Source organism: Rousettus aegyptiacus, unplaced genomic scaffold (genome assembly GCF_014176215.1).
Source record: "Rousettus aegyptiacus isolate mRouAeg1 unplaced genomic scaffold, mRouAeg1.p scaffold_m13_p_3, whole genome shotgun sequence".
NCBI classification, from domain to species: Eukaryota; Metazoa; Chordata; class Mammalia; order Chiroptera; family Pteropodidae; genus Rousettus; species Rousettus aegyptiacus.
The window spans coordinates 149,576,393-149,594,414 of NW_023416306.1; the positions used below are offsets into that span (position 1 = coordinate 149,576,393).

Below are 18,022 nucleotides of genomic sequence, written 5' to 3' on the forward strand. Positions count from 1 at the left end.
CAAAAGTGATAAGTATCACTTCAGAAGCAAGGGAGTTAGAAGTGTGTGTGCCTTCTTTGATTTTCTTCCCACCTGCGTGTGGATGAAGAGAACTCCAAGGTCGCAGAGCGTGGCAGAACCACAAAATGGAAGGAAACCGAGTTTCTGAATCACAATGTGGAAGAAAGCCACCTGCGACTGGAAACATCCTCACTGGGTTATTACATGGGTGAGTAACAAACTTTCCTTTCACTAAGCCATGGAAATACTATTTATTACAGTGGCTAACCTTACTCCAAGTGATAAATGAGTCAAGAGGCTGGGAAGGTCATTGCTTGGTCAGTAAAAAGTGCCACAAATAAGCATGTGCACGATGGCTGGCGAAGTCTTTTTAACCCTAATGCATAGGCCAGAGGGCCAAGAAATTGCAAAAGAACATCTTCGATGTTGTCAGATGAGGTTGATAGGCAATTTGATCACACACACACACATACACACACACACACACCCATGCCACTTTTGTATATATATTCTAGAATCCCAGTGTTAGCCAGAAGTAACAGGCTTCAGAGGCCACCTATTAAAACCTTATTTGTAGGTTAGGAAACCGATCCAGAGAGGAGCTAGACCGGCTCAAGGACACAGAACTAGTCAGTGGTGGCATCTAGATTAGGACACAGTTCCTGTCTTCAAATCTCATTTTTATTCTCTGTGGTTCATCCTGGCTTCTCTTTTGACAAAAACCTAATATTTGAAAAACCCAGAAATGACTCAGAATAGGGGGACATATGGGTACAAATGGGCTTCATGATTTTGTATCTACCGTTTAATCGGCTGAAGGGCATTTTTCGCTTTCAATTTAGTGGCTGGCAAAAAACTGAACATGCTTTTTAGTCAAACCCTTCTCCCTGCCTGCTTGTTTGTGTTGTTTGGTGCCTATTGAACTCTATGCTCTCGCCATGCACTGCTGTTGGTCCACGACTGTACCGCATGCTGTTTCACCCCGCCTCATGCCTTTGAGCACACGGTTGCTTTTTGTCTGTCCTTCAGGGTAAATCACTATTTATTCTTCCTTTTAAGACCCTTCTTAAATGTTGCCTTCTCCTTGAAGTCTTTCCCAGGTCCCAGTTGTTTGCCTTTCTTTCCACTGTGCTCCCATGGTTTATGCCTCTCAGAGTGCTCGCGACATAGAACTCTAATTATTATTTGTACCTTGGTGGCCCAACACTTAGCTTTCGGAGAGAGCAATAGAATGTACAGTGTGCTTGCCACCCTCCTCTCCTTACCTGAGTTGTTTGAACCGGGAGTGGATACCTGACACAAAGTAGGCAGTCCACAGGCACCCCAACCACCATGACACAGCCTTCTTCTACGAAGGATTCCGCCTTTTGGGAATGGCCCTTTGGGGACGGAAAATTGACCCCATTCTCCTCATTCAGAATTTGCACTCAGGCTAAAAAAGGGATGTTTAAGTTAGTTTGGGGGAATAAAGCTATGAGGTCTTGACGTGGCATCAGGCCTGGTGGCTGTGCTGGACCAGGTATAAGACAAGCAAAGCAGAGGAAGCACCTTGGAAAGGAGAGGAAGGGGAAAAGGCCCAGAGGGAGAAGGAAGCAAGGACAGGGGATGCTACATGGTTTGGGGAGGTGGAGAGTGGCCTTGGTTCCTGAGGGTTTTCAGGTTCCTGTGGGCTGCTCTGCCTCCCGCCTTGGGTTCCAGACATCCCCCAGCAGGCCGTGCAGTACTGCCTCCCTCCATTTCTTGAACTAGTTTAATGGGTTTCTGTTTCTTGTAACCAAAAGAGCCTTGGTTAAAAGAAGTTTTACCTCTCCTGCTGGACTGTTAGTTTCTTGAGGTTAGAAATTCTATCTTACTCTTCCTGTATCACTAGAAGGTAGCTCAATGCATAGAGGTATTCAAATTACATTTGTTGAATGAATGATCAGTAAACAAATGAACAAATATGCCTATTGGTAATAGATCCGGGGCACTGTCTGCCTAGCTGGAATCCTGCCCCAGCATGCCTTTCTAGTACAAGAACCTCCTTCTTCTTTAATCATCGCAGCTCTATTGCTTATGTCCTCCAGTATCTTAAAGCCCAGATTTTGACAATTTCAGGAGTTTCCCTGAAGCGCCTTCTGCTTTACAAATACTGGGTCTGACACATTGGCATCTAAGGAGACAATAGCTACAAATAGGAGATACAAATATGAGACGACACCTTCACCTCAACCACATCTGCTCCAGAAGAAACACAAGGTGGCCCCTGGAACTTCTCCTGGAGAAACATGGGCAGAAGCAAGCTGTATTTAGAGAGATATAAGTATAGCTTTATTTTTTTTTATTTTTTTTTAAAAACCAACCCAACATTTCCACTGGCAACTGTCAGCATATCTTATGACATGAGCACTGTTTCTTTTTTAGTTTATTTTTTTCTTATAAAATGTGTTTAAAACTAAACAGGTGTTTTTTTAATTTCTTTTTTTTCCCCCCTTAAAAAATTCACTTATGTCAATGCAGAAAGCCTGAAGATTTGTGGGCAGTTTTGTGGTGATTTTACATGTGTGTTGTGTGTGTGTGGTGTGTGTGTGTATGTGTGTGCGTATGTGTGTGTGTGTTTTAAAGCCAGGTCCCTTCAAAATTTGTTGGGAAAAGGTCTGTAGGGCATGATAATCTCTTTTTATATAAACCCAAGTTCCATGGGATTATGGCAACTAAGATTTTTCCTACTGGGGCAAGAAATAGCCCACGGGCTGGAAAAGGAGCTTCAGGAGGCTCAAAACCAAGCAGGAATGTGGGAGAGATGAGGAATTCCAATTCCTATCTTGTGAAAATGTTTTCAAACATGATCTAGGAGTTCAGGGGCAATGAGAAAAATACGTTATTTTCTTATAAACCTCCAACTTTTTGCATTACCTCAGGAAATATAGTCAGACCTCTTAGTACAGTGCATCAGACGAGGGGCCATGAAGCTGACCTTTCTCAGGAGCACTGACATTTTAAATATACTCTTCTCCCTTAAAGACCTCACCAGTGGGACATCCTCCCTCTCCTGCCTCAAATACAAAGCCAAAAATACTTAAGAATGCAAAAAAACCCTTTTACTTCCCCAGCTGCCCTCTGTCATCTCATTCCATCCCTATAATTGTCCCATATCTTCTGTTTGGTGAATCCTGCAAAAGGATAAACATATAGTCATTGACACCATGAAACGGAATTTGAAAGGTTTGGGCAAGGAAAAGAACAATGACTTTTTCTTTAAATTTGATTTTGACATAAGCATATGAAGGTCCTCCTGCTCCAGCCACCGCCCCTTGAGCTCCTTTAGTGCCCCGCGTGTATGTACAAACTTACTTCCATCCAAACATCATCAGCCCACTTAAGAATTCAGATACAAAAAAGAGGAGAAGGGAGACAGGACCTTCACGGAGCCAAGAGACAGCGGTTACGCGGTGACAGCGGAAGAATGTGTGTCTGAAAATTAATGCCTCTATCTGTTGGCTCAGACCTTGAGTTCCTTCACAGCACCTTTGTCACTAACTTCAGAAAGAAAAGACAAAACAAACAATGAGCAAAACCTGATGAAAAAAAGAAAGCAACCATGATAATAATTACAATGAAAAGAGAACCCCAAAGCAACCACATGGCTATGACTCATGTTCATGCCCTACCAGCTGAGTGAGAGAACAGTGATGCATCGAGTTAGACAGACGGGAGCAACTCTGCCCCCAAGGAAAGCAGAAGCTCAGGAATAATCAGAAGGAGAAATAGAAGATAGTGAAAGGTTCTGATCTTTGCTATAGGTGAGGGACATGGGTGGGGAGATGGGCGGAGGTGGATTTGTTGCTGATGTTGGTTTGTATTGACTTAAATACTTGGCAAAGTGGGTGGTGTTTCCTCCATCCCGTTGGATTGATTAAGACTCTGCCCGTTTAGTTCATTGCCAGGGCCTAGGTTGGGTGAAGTTCCTGGGGCTCAGGTCCTAAAGTTGCCTCTCCAGGGCTGCTCATCCCAGAGAGGTCCCTGGTAAAGTGCCCTTCTCTCAGAAGTCATGGGCCTGCCCTGCTGGAGGCCCGGGCTGTGGCTCAGAACCCCTTGATGTAGCAGTAGGCCTCCAGACTAGCAAAGAGTATGTAGAGGAGCCACAGGCTCACAAAGAGCCAAGTCGTGGCAAGCTTGCAGCCACGAGGGCCGCCGAGCTCCCCACCCAGGTGGGGCCGCCGGCGGTACAAGAGCACACTGATGCAGACGAACGCGAAGATGGTGAACAGGGTAACGGAGAAGGCCAGTGTGCCTGCAGACACGTGGAACTCTTGTCCCTGAAAGGCCCAGTAGATGGCGGCCACGGACCAGGCCAGGCCGATGCCCAGGAAGACGTTGACGGCGTTGCTGCCTGTGACGTTGCCAATGGAGGCGTCTGCGTACACGTCCTGGATGGCGGCAGCTTTGCTGGCAAAGGTATCTGGAAAGGGGCAGAGACAAATGGGAACGGTGGGAGGCTGAGATGTGGAGGGCCTACCTTTGAGTATGTCCAAAAGGCACTGGGCCCAGCGGGTTGAGCCCAAGGAGAGGCACCTCTGCCATTAACAAACTGTGTGGCCTTGGACAAGTCACCTCAGTTCTTTGAGCTTCCTGTTCCTCATCTGCTGAAGTCTGAAAGATTCATAAGGACCTTTCTGGTCCTGAGATTTACCAAGTGGGTTTATTGTTCCCTTTTAACTTTTTTTTTTCCCCCAGTAAGGGGAGTTTGCTATCCCATTCTATCTCCCCAGGGAGCCATGACATCCTGGGAAGACGCTTAGGGTAGATCCCTGACTGCAACTGTCACATGGAGAATTTTACTCACGTAACACAGACAATTACTGTTCAGTGCCCATGAGCTCAGCATTGTGCTACATACTGCTGGATTTATGGGGACAGGGGACATGATGGGGAACCATGACGAAGGCATGCAGGGTGAGCTATGGACTCAAGGAAGAGGGGCCTCTGCCTTTGCAATTAGTATATGGAGCACAGGGCCTGCAGGCTGTTTGAGTTTAGACATTGGCATCGATTGTGGGCATTGGAGGGACTGTCAGGAACAACTAGCCACCCTTTTATTTTAGAAGTAAGGAAAATAAGGGTCAAGGAATCTACCCAAGGTCACATGGGAAGTGAGAAAGAGATTTAACCCTAAAACTCTCACATCAGGGCCCTTTCCCTACCATCAACCTACATCTAGGGTCTTAGCCAAAGCCACAAAATCAGCCAAGTGGACCATATTGAAACCTTCTTCGAGCCCCTAAGACTGCTAGCTGTTCCCTGGACCAACCGCAAGGACTTGGAAGTGCTCCAAGCTCTCGCCCTGCTGTCCTGGCTTCCCTCCTTGTTGCCAGTTTTCTCGGATCTCCCAGAGAAAGCCTCTTGCCTTCTCTTGCCTATGACCTTGCTTTTTTTGCCTCTGATCCTCTGAAATTTCTCCCCACATCTGTTCCTTTTGGCATATCTATTCCTTTCCCTCTGATAGTTCCGCCCCTTGAGGCCTGGAGAACAGAGATCACAGGGCATGTTCTCCACAAAGCCTTCTCTGGATCATGCATATAATTTTCTACCACTCAATGCAGTTCCATAATAGCTGAACCTCTTGCTTCACCCGTGTATAAATAATCCCACTGGTCTGTGCTGTGGTTTGGGGAAGAAGTTTTCCTAAAGTGTGATGTAAATTCAGTTACTCTCCAAAAAGATTTGTTTTCTTGGTCCAGGAAGGGTTTTCCTGAGTCCGGCCAGCAGAGTCCTTGTCTGATGAAACTCAACCTAATCCTCTTGAAGAAGGATGCTCTCTCTTTCTGTAGCAATTGAGAGGCCAGCAGGAGTTCAGAGTTCAAACACCCTGAAGGTTCCAAGTGAACTAAGTGGGGAACCTGAGCTAATGCGGCCTCTCTCTATCTGCTAACTGCTATTTGTCCTTCCAGCCCAGCTTATATATATCCTCCCTCGGAAGTCACCCCTGACCTACCCTGGCCCAGGTCCTCCTGTTTTATAATTGCACGGTACCTGTACATTTTCTTCATAGAACTTATTGAGACGATTTTGATTACAGTAGTTGAGTGTAGTCTCCATCACCAGCTTATGAACTCCATATGAAGAGGAGAAACATGTCTGTCTGTCTTGCCTCCCACTATAGCCCCAATAACTAGCACAAGCCTGTTATCAGGCTCAGTAAATATTGGTCTAATGAATGAATAAGTGCATGCCTGTTCCTGTCATCTTTAGGTGTTTGTAAGGGGGAAAAAAAGAATATGTAACACATCATATGATAGGACAAGAGCTCACTAAGCTTCGCCTGTCCCACTGGGAGACACTTGGTACTCACAGGTGTCCTTATAAGCAGAGGAGGCCAAGAATGTTTGTGGGAATTTCTATAATAACATCCCCGAGCAGGTCAATCTTTAGCCCCTCAGAGACTGCCAGAGGGAAACAGAAGGAGAACAATATCTACATTCTATTAATTACATTGTTTGTGGCCTATTTGTATAACATGGAAGTTAAGAGATTGGGCCACTTACTTGGGCAGGTAATATAACCTCAGTGAGCCTCAGTTTCCCCATCTGTCAAGTGAGGACAGTAAGTGTCACTATTGAATAGGGTTTTGGTGAGCATTACAGGGATGAAACATGTACATTGTTTAGCATACATAGTTCTTGATACATCAAAAGTGCTCAAAGAAATGTTAGCTTTCATTATTAATATTACCATTAATCTCTTTGATTGACTTTTGGGTACCCTAGGGGCAGAGAATCTATTAAGCTCTGATCTGAGATGGTAAGGAAGATAATGAGGCAAAGTGCAGGGGTCACTTAAACCCAGTAATAACCTCTTTGCAAATCCAAGCACCCCTCACTCTCACCTGGCACAGAAGTGCCAAATGCCACAAAAACGACAGCTGTGACTGAGTCCTTGAGGCCAATCGTGCAGCCGAAGTGAGAGGCCAGGTCCCCGATGATGGCCGTGAGCATGCCGATGATGAGAATGGAGACGATGAAGCAGGCCCAGCCGTGGCAGTACTCTGTGGGGGGCACGCAGGCAAACAGCACTTTCCAGAAGACCGTCAGGAAGTGCATGACGTAGTCAAAGCAGGATGGCAGCCGCTCCTCGCCTGACTCATCCTCATCCTCGTCCCCTGCTGGAGGCAAGATAAACATGCCCAGGAAAGGGCAGCGAGGTCAGATCCCCAGAGGTCAGATCCCCATTCTCGAGAAAGTCGAGTCTAACTCACATCATGAACATCATCAACTGGAAGGAGGCTCCAGCTCTCTCCTGGGCAGCTGGCATGGGCCAGGGCCTGGGCACCAGAAAATGGCTGGGAAATGGGAAATGAGCCGGGGTGCCTCACTGGGCATTCTGAATGTAGGGTACCCAGGGGAGAGTTGGAGAAAGAGAATTGGAGAACAAGGAAGAGAGGAAAGAAATTAAGAGATAGTGTGGGAGACCATGAGAGGGGTGAGGCAGTGGAGGAGAAAGAGAGGAGAATGGAGCAGACTGCAGTTGGTTGCCCAGCTGAAAAAAAAGTGTAATCAGCAAGGTACCCACTTTTCACCGGACACCAGTGGGGCTCTTTATAATTTTTCTGACATGACTGTAGCAATAACCTCATGGTTCTGGTCGTTATCTGTCCCCAGAGGGATGGCTGTCATTCCAGATCATGCAGGCATACCACAGAGCCAGTGCCATCCCCTAAATATCCCATGAGACAAGTGGGGATGAGAGCCATTTGTCCTTGCCAAGAAATGTGGGCAGACTTGCCCATTCAGCAGCCCGGGAGGAGAGGATGTGCTGAGGCGTGCTGGCGCCTTGTCAAGGGCAACCTCTGTAATATTTTGCACATACACACATGGAAGCTGGGTTTCGAAAGAGCCAGAGTCAGGACACCGGAGTGCCAACTGCAGCTTTGCCGTGAAGAGAATCTATAACTCGGTGTAAATCATCTCTTGTCTCTGAACCTCAGTTCCCTCGTTTGAAAAGGAAGGGGGTTAGATTATGTGGCCTACATTCCGTTATTGTCTCTTTAGGGGCGAAGTAAGGTCATTGGAGAGGGCACTGGGAGTATTTGAAGCAGGCGATGTGAAAAGCAGGGCAGCAGCGGTGGCAGCAGCTCTCTCTCCCTGGCTGTGCGTTTGCAGTGGCTCTGGGGCCTCGAGGATATGACCCTGTAGGTTGCTATGACAACAAAAGCTCAAGAAAAGAGACCAGGCCAGTAATGCTCGGCAGTGCAAGGAGGCCTCAGCGGTGGTGAGAGCCTTCCCATCCCCATCGCAACATGTCTGTGGAGTCCCGGGACACTGGCTGTGCTGTGGGTCCCCACTGAGGGAACTGGTCAGTACGTGACAAAGAAGTTTGAAATCATCCCAGATAGAGGTCTTCCAGTCAATGCTGAGATTTTAGAAACTCCAGACACCTGTGTTTCAAATCAGAATAGTTCTCCATTTGACAAAAATGAGGACCAAAGTAATGAGAAGAAGGAATGATGGAAAACAGAATTTACTGAGCTCACACTTGGTACCAGACTGTATCTTTCTATTTATTTTTTTCTCAGAAAGGTAGCAATAGTTCCCTTTTTGGATGAGGAAATTGAGGCCTACAGAGGATAACTTGTCCTAGTTTACACAGCAGAACCAGGATTCGAAGTCAGGGATAGCCATGTTCTTTTAGTTACCCATGATCCTTTTCAAAGAGGCCTAGTGAAATGCAAACATCTAAGACTAGAGGTGGGAAGACTGGACACCAAGGCCTCCCAGAATTTGGTGGGTTGTTGATAGGGCTGTGTTCTTCCTTCTCCGATGTTACCTGCTTCTCCCAGCAAAGCCTGTACCTATCTTGAGACCTCTTACCTGCACTGACAGTGATGGCTTCCATGAATTGGTCCCTCCAGGAATGAGTCCCCACAACCAAGGCCAAGTTTGTCTTCTTGATCAATTTGTCCACTGTACTCTGTCAGGGAAATAAAAACTTGGAACCATGAGGTTAGAATGCTCAGAACCATTGAGGATTCTGGTATTTCAAGGGAATGAAAGATACCTTGCTCCATGCGTTCTGAAAGTTACGCATGGGTGGGCTTGGGAGGTATCTTCTGGGGAAACCCTTCTATTTCCATTTTCTTTGGTTGTGACCGCTGATGTTGGATATTTAGAGTAATACAATAGAGAACAATAATGATATCAATAAACCTTGCCCTGAAGTAGTAAATTTTAGTATCTTTGTTTTAAAAATACAGTTAAACCATAGCAATGACACATCTATTCCATATGCTGTTACGTTTCCTCATAACATTCCTTGGACACAAAATAGCCAGCACTATTTGTTCCATGTTACAAATGGGGAAACTGAGACTGGGGCGAGCAAGTGATTTGTTCATTTTCAACTTCGTAAATTCAGTGGGAAAACCGGAACTAAACTCCAGGTCTTCTACCTCCCACCCCATTACTCTGTTATTCAATTAGATCTCACTTATGGCCTGACCTTGAACTCATAGGACTCTTCAATGATGACCTCTAGTTTGGGGTGTTGACCCAATACTGGCTTTCCCATTTCTGCTATCCTCTTGGCTTCCTCTTCCTCCATAGTCAGCTTCCTGTCTGTCACCTCTGCAACAAAACAAAATCAGACTAGCTTTAGCACTTTCTCCATTCCCTAAAAGTCTAAAGCTCAGAGTGTTAGGCTGGGCAGTGGACATAAACTAAATAGCTCTTGGAAATGGGAATTTTGTGTATTCTTGAGTGCCTCTTTCTATAAAGTGCTGAACAAATTATGACCATCAGATCATGAAGGGGTTCCTTGTAGACCTGGGATAAACATTGCTCTTTCCATTTTATATCTCAGTGGGCCACGTGACCCAAAGACCTGATAAATACCAAGAAAAGTGCCCAAGTCATATGGAGAGATACTGAAGAGTTGGGAACATATCTCTTGACTTTGAACTATTTTGAACTGTTGTGCCTGACTCGTCAGCTACTTCAGGTGAGTGTTCTTGGAGGTCAGAGGCACATCTAATTCAAGTGTAATGTCCATTGGTTCACATTCACATCTATTTCCAATACTCTTGGCACTGTCCCTTTCATAAAGGACAAAGGGGGGGATATTTCCAGGAATATCTACATTTCATGGAAGTGAATATTATCCTCACAATGAGAAACTTGGAAGATTTCCCAAAAAACTTCATGATTTTCCAATCAAGTTCCTCAGGATTTCTATAAAAAGCAAGCACATTTCTTCTGGAACATAAATATTTGTTCAAAAACACAACAACAAAAAGATCTTTCTTTACTTTCTTTTGAAGCATTCCCTGTGTCCCTTAGCGTCTTGACTCAATTACCAGTAGTCCCTTCTTATGATGAATAGTTAGAAAATTTTCCACTTCAGCTGACGAGTTCATTTTAAGACCACTTTACCATGAAGACATGTTTTCTGGATTAGAGTGAAATAGAGATCGAATCTTTTTATTCCCCTTTGATTAGAAAATTGCTCTTGGCAGCCTGTTTCTTTCAGAGCTCATTTAAACATCTTTCCATCCAAGTCCACGTTCTTACATGCAATTAATTCTTTTATTCGTCTCCTTAATTGCTTTCATTGCACACAGCGAATTTCCTAAGGAAATCCTCTAGTCTTTGGATAATCTGAAGGACAAACTGGGTCAGAGGCCAAGAAGGTCTTCTTTACTCTCTATCTTGGGAACTGGCGAAATGTGGGGAGGGGTGAGACTCGAGTTCTTGAGGTTGCCAGGCAAGGAATTCACTGAGAGGACTATAAGCCAAGTGTGTAAGTTACTAAGCAGGGAGCCTGTCTCATATAAGGATTTCTTAGTTGGCCTGACTAGGTGGTAACACAGTGTGCAGAAGATTCCTGAGCTGGCTGTTTCCGCTCAGTGCTTCTGGCACCACACGTAGAAGGCAATCCCAAAATGTTTAGGAGCTGTCCATGGTGCTGTCCTTCCATTAGAGTTGGTGACGACTTTCAGAAACAATGATTTCTCAAAGTTCTATGTCCTACTGTATATTTCTAAGTTAGTAGACACCCTCTAGCAGCCTTCATTTATTGAATCCATTAATTCTGAGTCTCTTGTTAGTTAATTCTGAAGGTAAATCTGGGTATATCCAGGGTTCTGGCTATGAAATCAGTGATCCTAGAAGCCAGACTGCAAGCCACTCTGAGAAAAAAAGCCTTTGGAAAAATAGATAGATTTCTTAAAATCATGGTGCTCTCCCTCTGCCTGTGGGTTTTGGAACCATATTGCAATGACTATCCTAACAGTGACAGTATTATTCCCCCTCCCAATTCCCCCATGTTATACTTTACGTGTGCCACAAGAACTTCATACCAACACAATGAGCTCTCCAGTGACATGTAAATGTACCTGTCTAACCCCTTGTCTAGCAATCAATCTAGCATTGTATCCATCTGGCAGGATATTGATCAACCTACTGACCTGTCCACCTCTGTGGTGACAATCGGTTTTCCCATCTGGCTTCTGCAGAAATGTCTTTGACAAATAATCAATCCTCTATCTTTGGATCTCTCTCAGCCCCAGAAAGACATTCTATATACCTGTTAATGGATTCCATTTAAATCAGCTCTGATTTAGTGTTTTGGCTTGGTAATAATTCCTCCCTTATTCTATTTTTGTAATAATCATTCCTTAAATTCGAATTAAGTTAATTTCTTGAGAGAGTGATAAATCTCAAACCTAAAAGACCATAGTGATCCTATCGCTTCTCTATGTGACTCTTCAGAATTTCAAGCAAAGAGAATAAATGGCAGGCGATGTTGATATTCAGAGCGACTAAACAAACTCTCAAATTCAGAAAAATGAGGAGGGGAGAGGGAGGCAGAGGCAGAAACTGAAGCAGAAGGAGGGGAGGGAGGAAGGGAAGGAGTGGGAGAGAGAAGGAAAGGGAGAGGGAGAGGAAGAGGGGGGGGAGAGAGAGAGAGAGAGAGAGAGAGAGAGAGAGAGAGAGAGAGAGAGAGAGAGAGAGAGAGAGAGAATGAGAATGAATAGGATGAAAGATTGAGCAAATATTGAAAAGAACAAAGAACTTGCCAGGCCAGACGGGAACAAATTGGCACGAATGTTCTACAGGCATCCTCAGAAAGAAATGTGGCGATGCAGCCAGTGCTTTCACTCCCAGGTCCCTGAACTTTGTGGTGTAGCTCAGAACGAACATCTTTCACCACTAGGCATTGTTAACCATGTTTGCCTGTCCACCCAGGAAAACTCAAACAAAGATTTAAAACTTCCAGTGAATTTAAAGTTAAACCAAGGGCTCTTAAATTAAAGGTTTACAGATTGAAAGACCTAGGAAATGACACCTTCTTTTCCTTTTTTAGCTTCTATTGGTATTTGTGCAAACACATCGAAGGCATAAAGAAACTTAAATTAAATCACAATGTTTGTTGTATGTATATGTGTGTGGTTGGTGGGAGTACTAGACATAAATACCCTGGGAGAATAGTGGGATACATGGGTCGGAGGTAGTTCTTACACTATTAGTATAAAAAGGAAGCAGGAGAACAGGGAAACTGGAGTAACTTTTTTTTTTTCAGAAAAGGAAAATGTAGAGGTTAAACTACATTTTTTGTTTAAGGATCCAAAAAGGCAAATGTCCTTACTATGTATACTGCCCCTGCTCAAACCCAAGGTGGAGCCTGCAGGTGGCATTGAACACCAATGAATTCTATAAGATGTTTCCCTCTTAAATGACCTTAATTTTTTTTATGTGTTTGAAGAACTTATACTGTGTGAAATGTTCTTTTAACAAAATTTGAGACAGCTCATATAGTTCACTCTGCCTGCACCAAAGTGCTCTTAAAGTAGGTGTATGTCCTACAATAGGATCTAGATTCTGCATGAGAATCTCTCCAAAATAAATTTTCTAAAATTTTAATTTCCAGCTGGACAATTACCTTCAGCTCCAATAATATCCCAATTCTTGTTGTTCATGGCACACGTGACTTCAAGTGTCAATGACGAACCAAAGTTCTAGCAATTCAGACCTTGGCTGTGATAAGATGGAAGATCTCCAGGATCATTACAATTCCAGATTCTTTAAAAATTGCTTTTCATGTTCTCACAGCAGCTACTGATTATTTTCCCCTGGATTGCTCAGGATCAAAGTATTTTCTTTCAAATCTCATCATGATCCTATTAGGAGATTCAGCTCTGACTCTCATCCTCTCTTGCCCCATATGAGATGACAGACAAATTAAGACTCAGGAGAAGTCTATGACCCACCATCTCTTTGGTAAGTTTCAGTTCTCTTCCCAGTCCCAGAGAGGATTGGTCTGTGACTGTACCCACATCCACCAATGGAAATGGTGCCCAAGGAATTGCCTACTTCCTCATGATTAATTCAAACAAAAAAAAATAAATCTCTGAGTTTTTAGGAGAACGTGTCAGTTTAACTTGAGCTTACAGTTTCTATTAAATAAATTAAAGGACATTGGTCTTCAAATTAAATAAAAGCACTGGCAGGAATTAAAAAAGAGGGGGCAAAACACTTCTTACCTGGAGACAACAGGAGCGCTGTTTGCAAATGGATACCAGACAAGGGGAAGAAAGAAAAGGAAAGAACATTAAGGTCCCATCTCTGAAGCGTCCCCAGGCTTTGTGGTTTCAGCAGCATAAGGAAAGCAGTGAGCTTAGTAGGTGAGAGCTCTGTAGCCACATGCGAAAGGCAGCATTTGGAGCATGCGCAGCAGCAGCAGCAAGGGGTGTGGGCCACTGCAGAGACTGCTGAGCACCAGGGCCCTGCAGTTATGAGAGTTCCCCCCATGCCTTCCCTGCAACTCTGAGGGCTAGGGACAGGAGAAGGAGGACAGGGGAACCAAGTAGGTAGAGCAGAGACAGAATTGGTCATTCGTGATCTTCTAAGAAATCACATTATCACGTCCATTCTGTAAAGGAGTGAGAAGCAGTTACGTTGAAAACTGTACAGGTTGCAACCTGGCCAGAGTAGCTGGCTTATCAGTAGAGAATATGACCCTGGGGCTTAAATAGGAGCTCAGGGCACTGAGTGTTGGTGTACAAGAGTGGAACAGTGTCCAGTTCAATCTTCTATCCCTAACCTCATAATCAGATCATGCTCAGCCTCTCAGTGCCTGTAACATTTCCATGGCCACAAATGGCTACCATGTCAGCCAGAACTTTGAGTCCTCCTCCCCGCCCCACCCCACAAAAAAGAGAAATGACCGAGTGAGAAGGTTAAGACCTGCAGAATTTTCCTTGATTGGTTTATCTTTTTATAGATATAGCCTGGATGTCAGGGCCACATGCTCCTATAATTTTATATCACCTGTGCCTAGCAAAGTCACTGCAACTAGTAATTGTTCAGTAAAGTCTGTTATTTGCTGACTATTTTGGCAATTATATTTTTTTATAAATCTTGTGGTGCTACATATCTGAATGGTGGCCTTTTTGTTCCAGAAAGGACAGGCTAAATCAGTGTCCAGACATTCTAGACCAGAGAGGCTGTCATATTCATAGACTGACATAGACTGAAAGTTATTCGTACATGGAAGATGACAAATACAAGGTCCCTACATGGACCGGAAAGCTGAGTTAAAGATGTACCCAACATAGGTTGTCCATAGTCCCTAAATTTGTATTTATGCTAAATTCTTTTAGATTTCAAGGTCCCCAAAATAAAACATTCTTGTGACATATCACATTTTCATCTCGATGGTTATAGTGCAGCCCCTTACTCCCTGGCTATTGTCAAATAAAAGTTCTGGAAATATCCTGCCATGTACTCTTGGCACAGCTGGTGACTGAAAAAGGTTGCTGAGGAAACAGTGGGAGGGAGAGTGTTTTTGAGTTGTTTCTTCTAAAAATCTAGAAATGCAACTCAGGCCTGTGATCCATCATCCCATATGCACAGGCACTGAAGACACATGTGGATCCAGAATCTTTATGGTATATAAGCAGCAACTGTTTTTTTCTGGTTTGTCCCATGTGGACTTCAAAGGGGTAATGGATCAAGGGATATCTTTATTGCATTGAGATAGATAAATGATAGATTATAGATAGATAGTAGATACATACATACATACATACATACATACATACATACATACATGATAGATAGATATGTATGTAGGTAGGTAGGTAGGTAGGCAGATGATAAATATATGCATACATAAATACATACATAGATGATAGACACATACATACATACATACATACATACATACATAGGTAGATAGATGATAATAGATAGATGATAGATAGACAGATACATAGATAGATAGATTATAGATAGATAGATAGATGATAGATAGATAGATAGATAGATAGATAGATAGTAGCTAAAGAGCAAGAGAGCTTGTTCATTCTGCTCCTTCTATGGATCTGCATGGAACAGCCCTTTCTTGACCCCAACTTCTAGTGGAGACCAGAGACCCAAATGCATCAATGTTCCCAGGTAGGCCAGAAAAGGGGCAGCTCTTCCAAAAGGTTCCTGCTGCCCTGTTTTTCGCTCAGACATACTTCCCAACACCAGGATCATCCCTAGCACAGCAAGAGGGCTTGCAGTCAGCTGAAATCACACCATTATTTGGTTGCTGTCTCCACTAATCTGAGACTTTCCGACTATCAGTTTTAGATGGGTCAGTGACATCCAAGTAGCCCACCTTCGAGTGACACAATACCTCCAGGGTGTTCTTCCTGCTGCTGCTGATGAGAGAAGTTGGAGCTGAACTTTCCCTCTACTGGTCTCCAGGGTCAGGTGAGAGTGGTCTCTCCCTTCTAGACATGCCAGGGACAAGCGGGAAACAGCACAGCTACGTGAATCACTGGAAGCATCTGGGAAGCTTGCAGGGTGAACCCATGGACGTGGTGAGAGGAGGCACAAACAGGCCCCATTCTTGGGGGAGAGTGCTTTCCCCTCCCACCTGAGACTTTCAATGTCCAGGCCCAGGCCTAGCAGCCTTGACTATGCTACCTGGCGTTGCTTTCAGAAGTCCACTCTAGATCCCAGCACTTTCCCTGTTCTGGACCTACCGTGTTTCCTATTCATTTCCCCATTTCCTCTCCCTTAGCTTGTCCAAACTTCTACTCTAACCTCTGAAATCTGTTTTGTTTGCCAAGAATAGAATCTCCTATTTCCAATCAAGTCCTATTTTTTTTTTTTTTGGTAATGCAATTGTTGTTTTGACCATGCAGAGACTCTCCCATGTAGCAGTGATAATGGAAAGCAATTTCCGTTGTGCCATTTCTCACTCCAAGAACAGCAGGGAATTCTGGAAATCAGGGTGGGTTTTCATTTGATTCTGAGTCTAGGCAACCAAGTTTTGTGACATTTCACCTTATGATCTGATGCCAAAATATGGGAAGATCTGAAGAAACTGAAAATTAATCCTATAGACAATAGAACAGGATGCAAGAAAGCACACATTTTCTGTTATCACTGTCCATCTTCACCTCTTGGTCCCTGAGAAGACCAGGGGGCATAGCACACCAACGACTTGATGAAATCCTTGTCTTCTTAGCTATGCTACCCCCAGGACTAGAATCCACCAGGGCTTTGCTGACAACTCCTTGGACAAAGAATCCAGTGTAGCCAAAAGGCGTTCTCAAATGGGGAGTAGACACACAGGCATTTGCATTGGACCAAGCCTCTTGAAGGTTCACCTTCGGTCACTCTCTGTCCTGCTGTTGATAGGGGTATGTTGGGGAGTTAGAAAAGAAGAGCCTCTTTACTGGTGGAATAAAGTCACGGACAGACTTCCAACCTATTCTTCTTGTTCGGAGGCACCGTCTTCTTTCCAGCAACCCCGTGTGATCCTTTGTGCTGCTTTCATTTGCACCGAGGTAGATGGGACCGTGGAAATTGATGACGCCAGTTTACAATGACCCTATATATGTCTGCAGCCTTCAACCAATCATGAAGATGTGGAGTAAATGCACAACGGTGATGGAGATGGGGTGGGACAGGTGTTGAGACAATTTCTGAGAATATTCTTGGTGGCAGAAACTAGAGGATTGGCAAGAATACAATCTTGGAAGCAATGGAACCAGAGATTTTTTCTTTCTTCCAGTACTCTCTGGCAATCAAGTTCACGGCAGCAACTTATTAGGTGGCCAAGGAAAAGATGAGTAATAGAAGATGGAGAGGGCTTCTGCTTCTAGAACACCAAGTGTCTCCAAACCAGTATGGGCATAGAACTGGTCAGATCTGCAGAGAGAGTCCACAGAAGATAGTGAGAACTGATCAATCATATGCATCTGAGAAGACCTGTCAATGAGGCTTTGAGAGTGAAGTTGCCAAATCTCTTAGGTCTGTCCTTGGGTGAAAGGCTTTATGATGGTCTTTGTTGTGTGAATACAAAGTAGATGCAGAATAATCACCTCTTTTTGACAAACAGGTGGATCTCACTATTTCATCTTCCATGAGGCACTCACCAGCATATGTCTCCGGAAGGGGAGTGTGAATGTCCTCCTCTTGGTATTTCCCAAGAGCACCCTTACCCATTCCCACTTATATTCCTCCAACGCTTTCAAAGTAGTGGCTTCCAATCATGTTCTTCAATGACTGCAACATAGTCAGTCCTTTAGGAGTGGAACCCTGGCAGATATTCCAAGATGCATGTCCACAGGAAAGGAGATGAGGCTACTTCTCTGGTATAGTATGAGGGTTATTGTGGGATCTGGGTGACATGCTCATTTGCAGATGTGAAGCAAAGACATGGCTTCTGTGAACCATCCAATACTTGTTTCTCAAGGATCAACACCAACTACACCATTTAGAGTCCCTTCTCCAATTGGAAAACCCATAAGTCAATACTCTGAGCCTGTCCAATGTCAGTCTGTTTCCAGGGCCCTCTACCCAGGGAGATTTTCACACTTGGAATTACATCCTCTTTATTTTTCAGACTCTTTAGAGATTGCATTATGCTAAAGTAGCCTGAATAAAGTACCTTACCTTGGGCTAGGAACAGAGGTGGAATAGGAGGGGGTGGGATGTGAAAGGGAAGAAGAATAGCTCAGGATTGCAGATTATATGAATACCTCAGAAGC

At 44.2% G+C, this 18,022-nt stretch overlaps 1 protein-coding gene across 7 annotated transcripts in view; it reads right to left on the bottom strand.

Annotated features, from left to right (window-relative positions):
- Positions 1-1,487: 1,487 nt before the first annotated feature.
- The window catches only part of SLC8A3 (solute carrier family 8 member A3), a 156,429-nt gene continuing 139,894 nt past the window's right edge, over positions 1,488-18,022 (bottom strand). For 3 of the 7 annotated variants that reach the window (XM_036217993.1, XM_016131283.2, XM_016131284.2), the window contains 5 exons: positions 13,514-13,531; positions 9,475-9,599; positions 8,847-8,946; positions 6,866-7,141; positions 1,494-4,441 (listed from right to left, as the gene is read on the bottom strand). In XM_036217993.1, coding sequence (XP_036073886.1) covers positions 4,065-4,441; positions 6,866-7,141; positions 8,847-8,946; positions 9,475-9,599; positions 13,514-13,531 — 896 coding nt within the window. In that variant the 3' untranslated portion in view covers positions 1,494-4,064. Of the gene's footprint in view, positions 4,442-6,865; positions 7,142-8,846; positions 8,947-9,474; positions 9,600-13,513; positions 13,532-16,310 lie in introns of all 7 variants that reach the window. The other 4 variants (XM_016131291.2, XM_016131288.2, XM_016131290.2 and 1 more) reach the window with 4 other exon arrangements.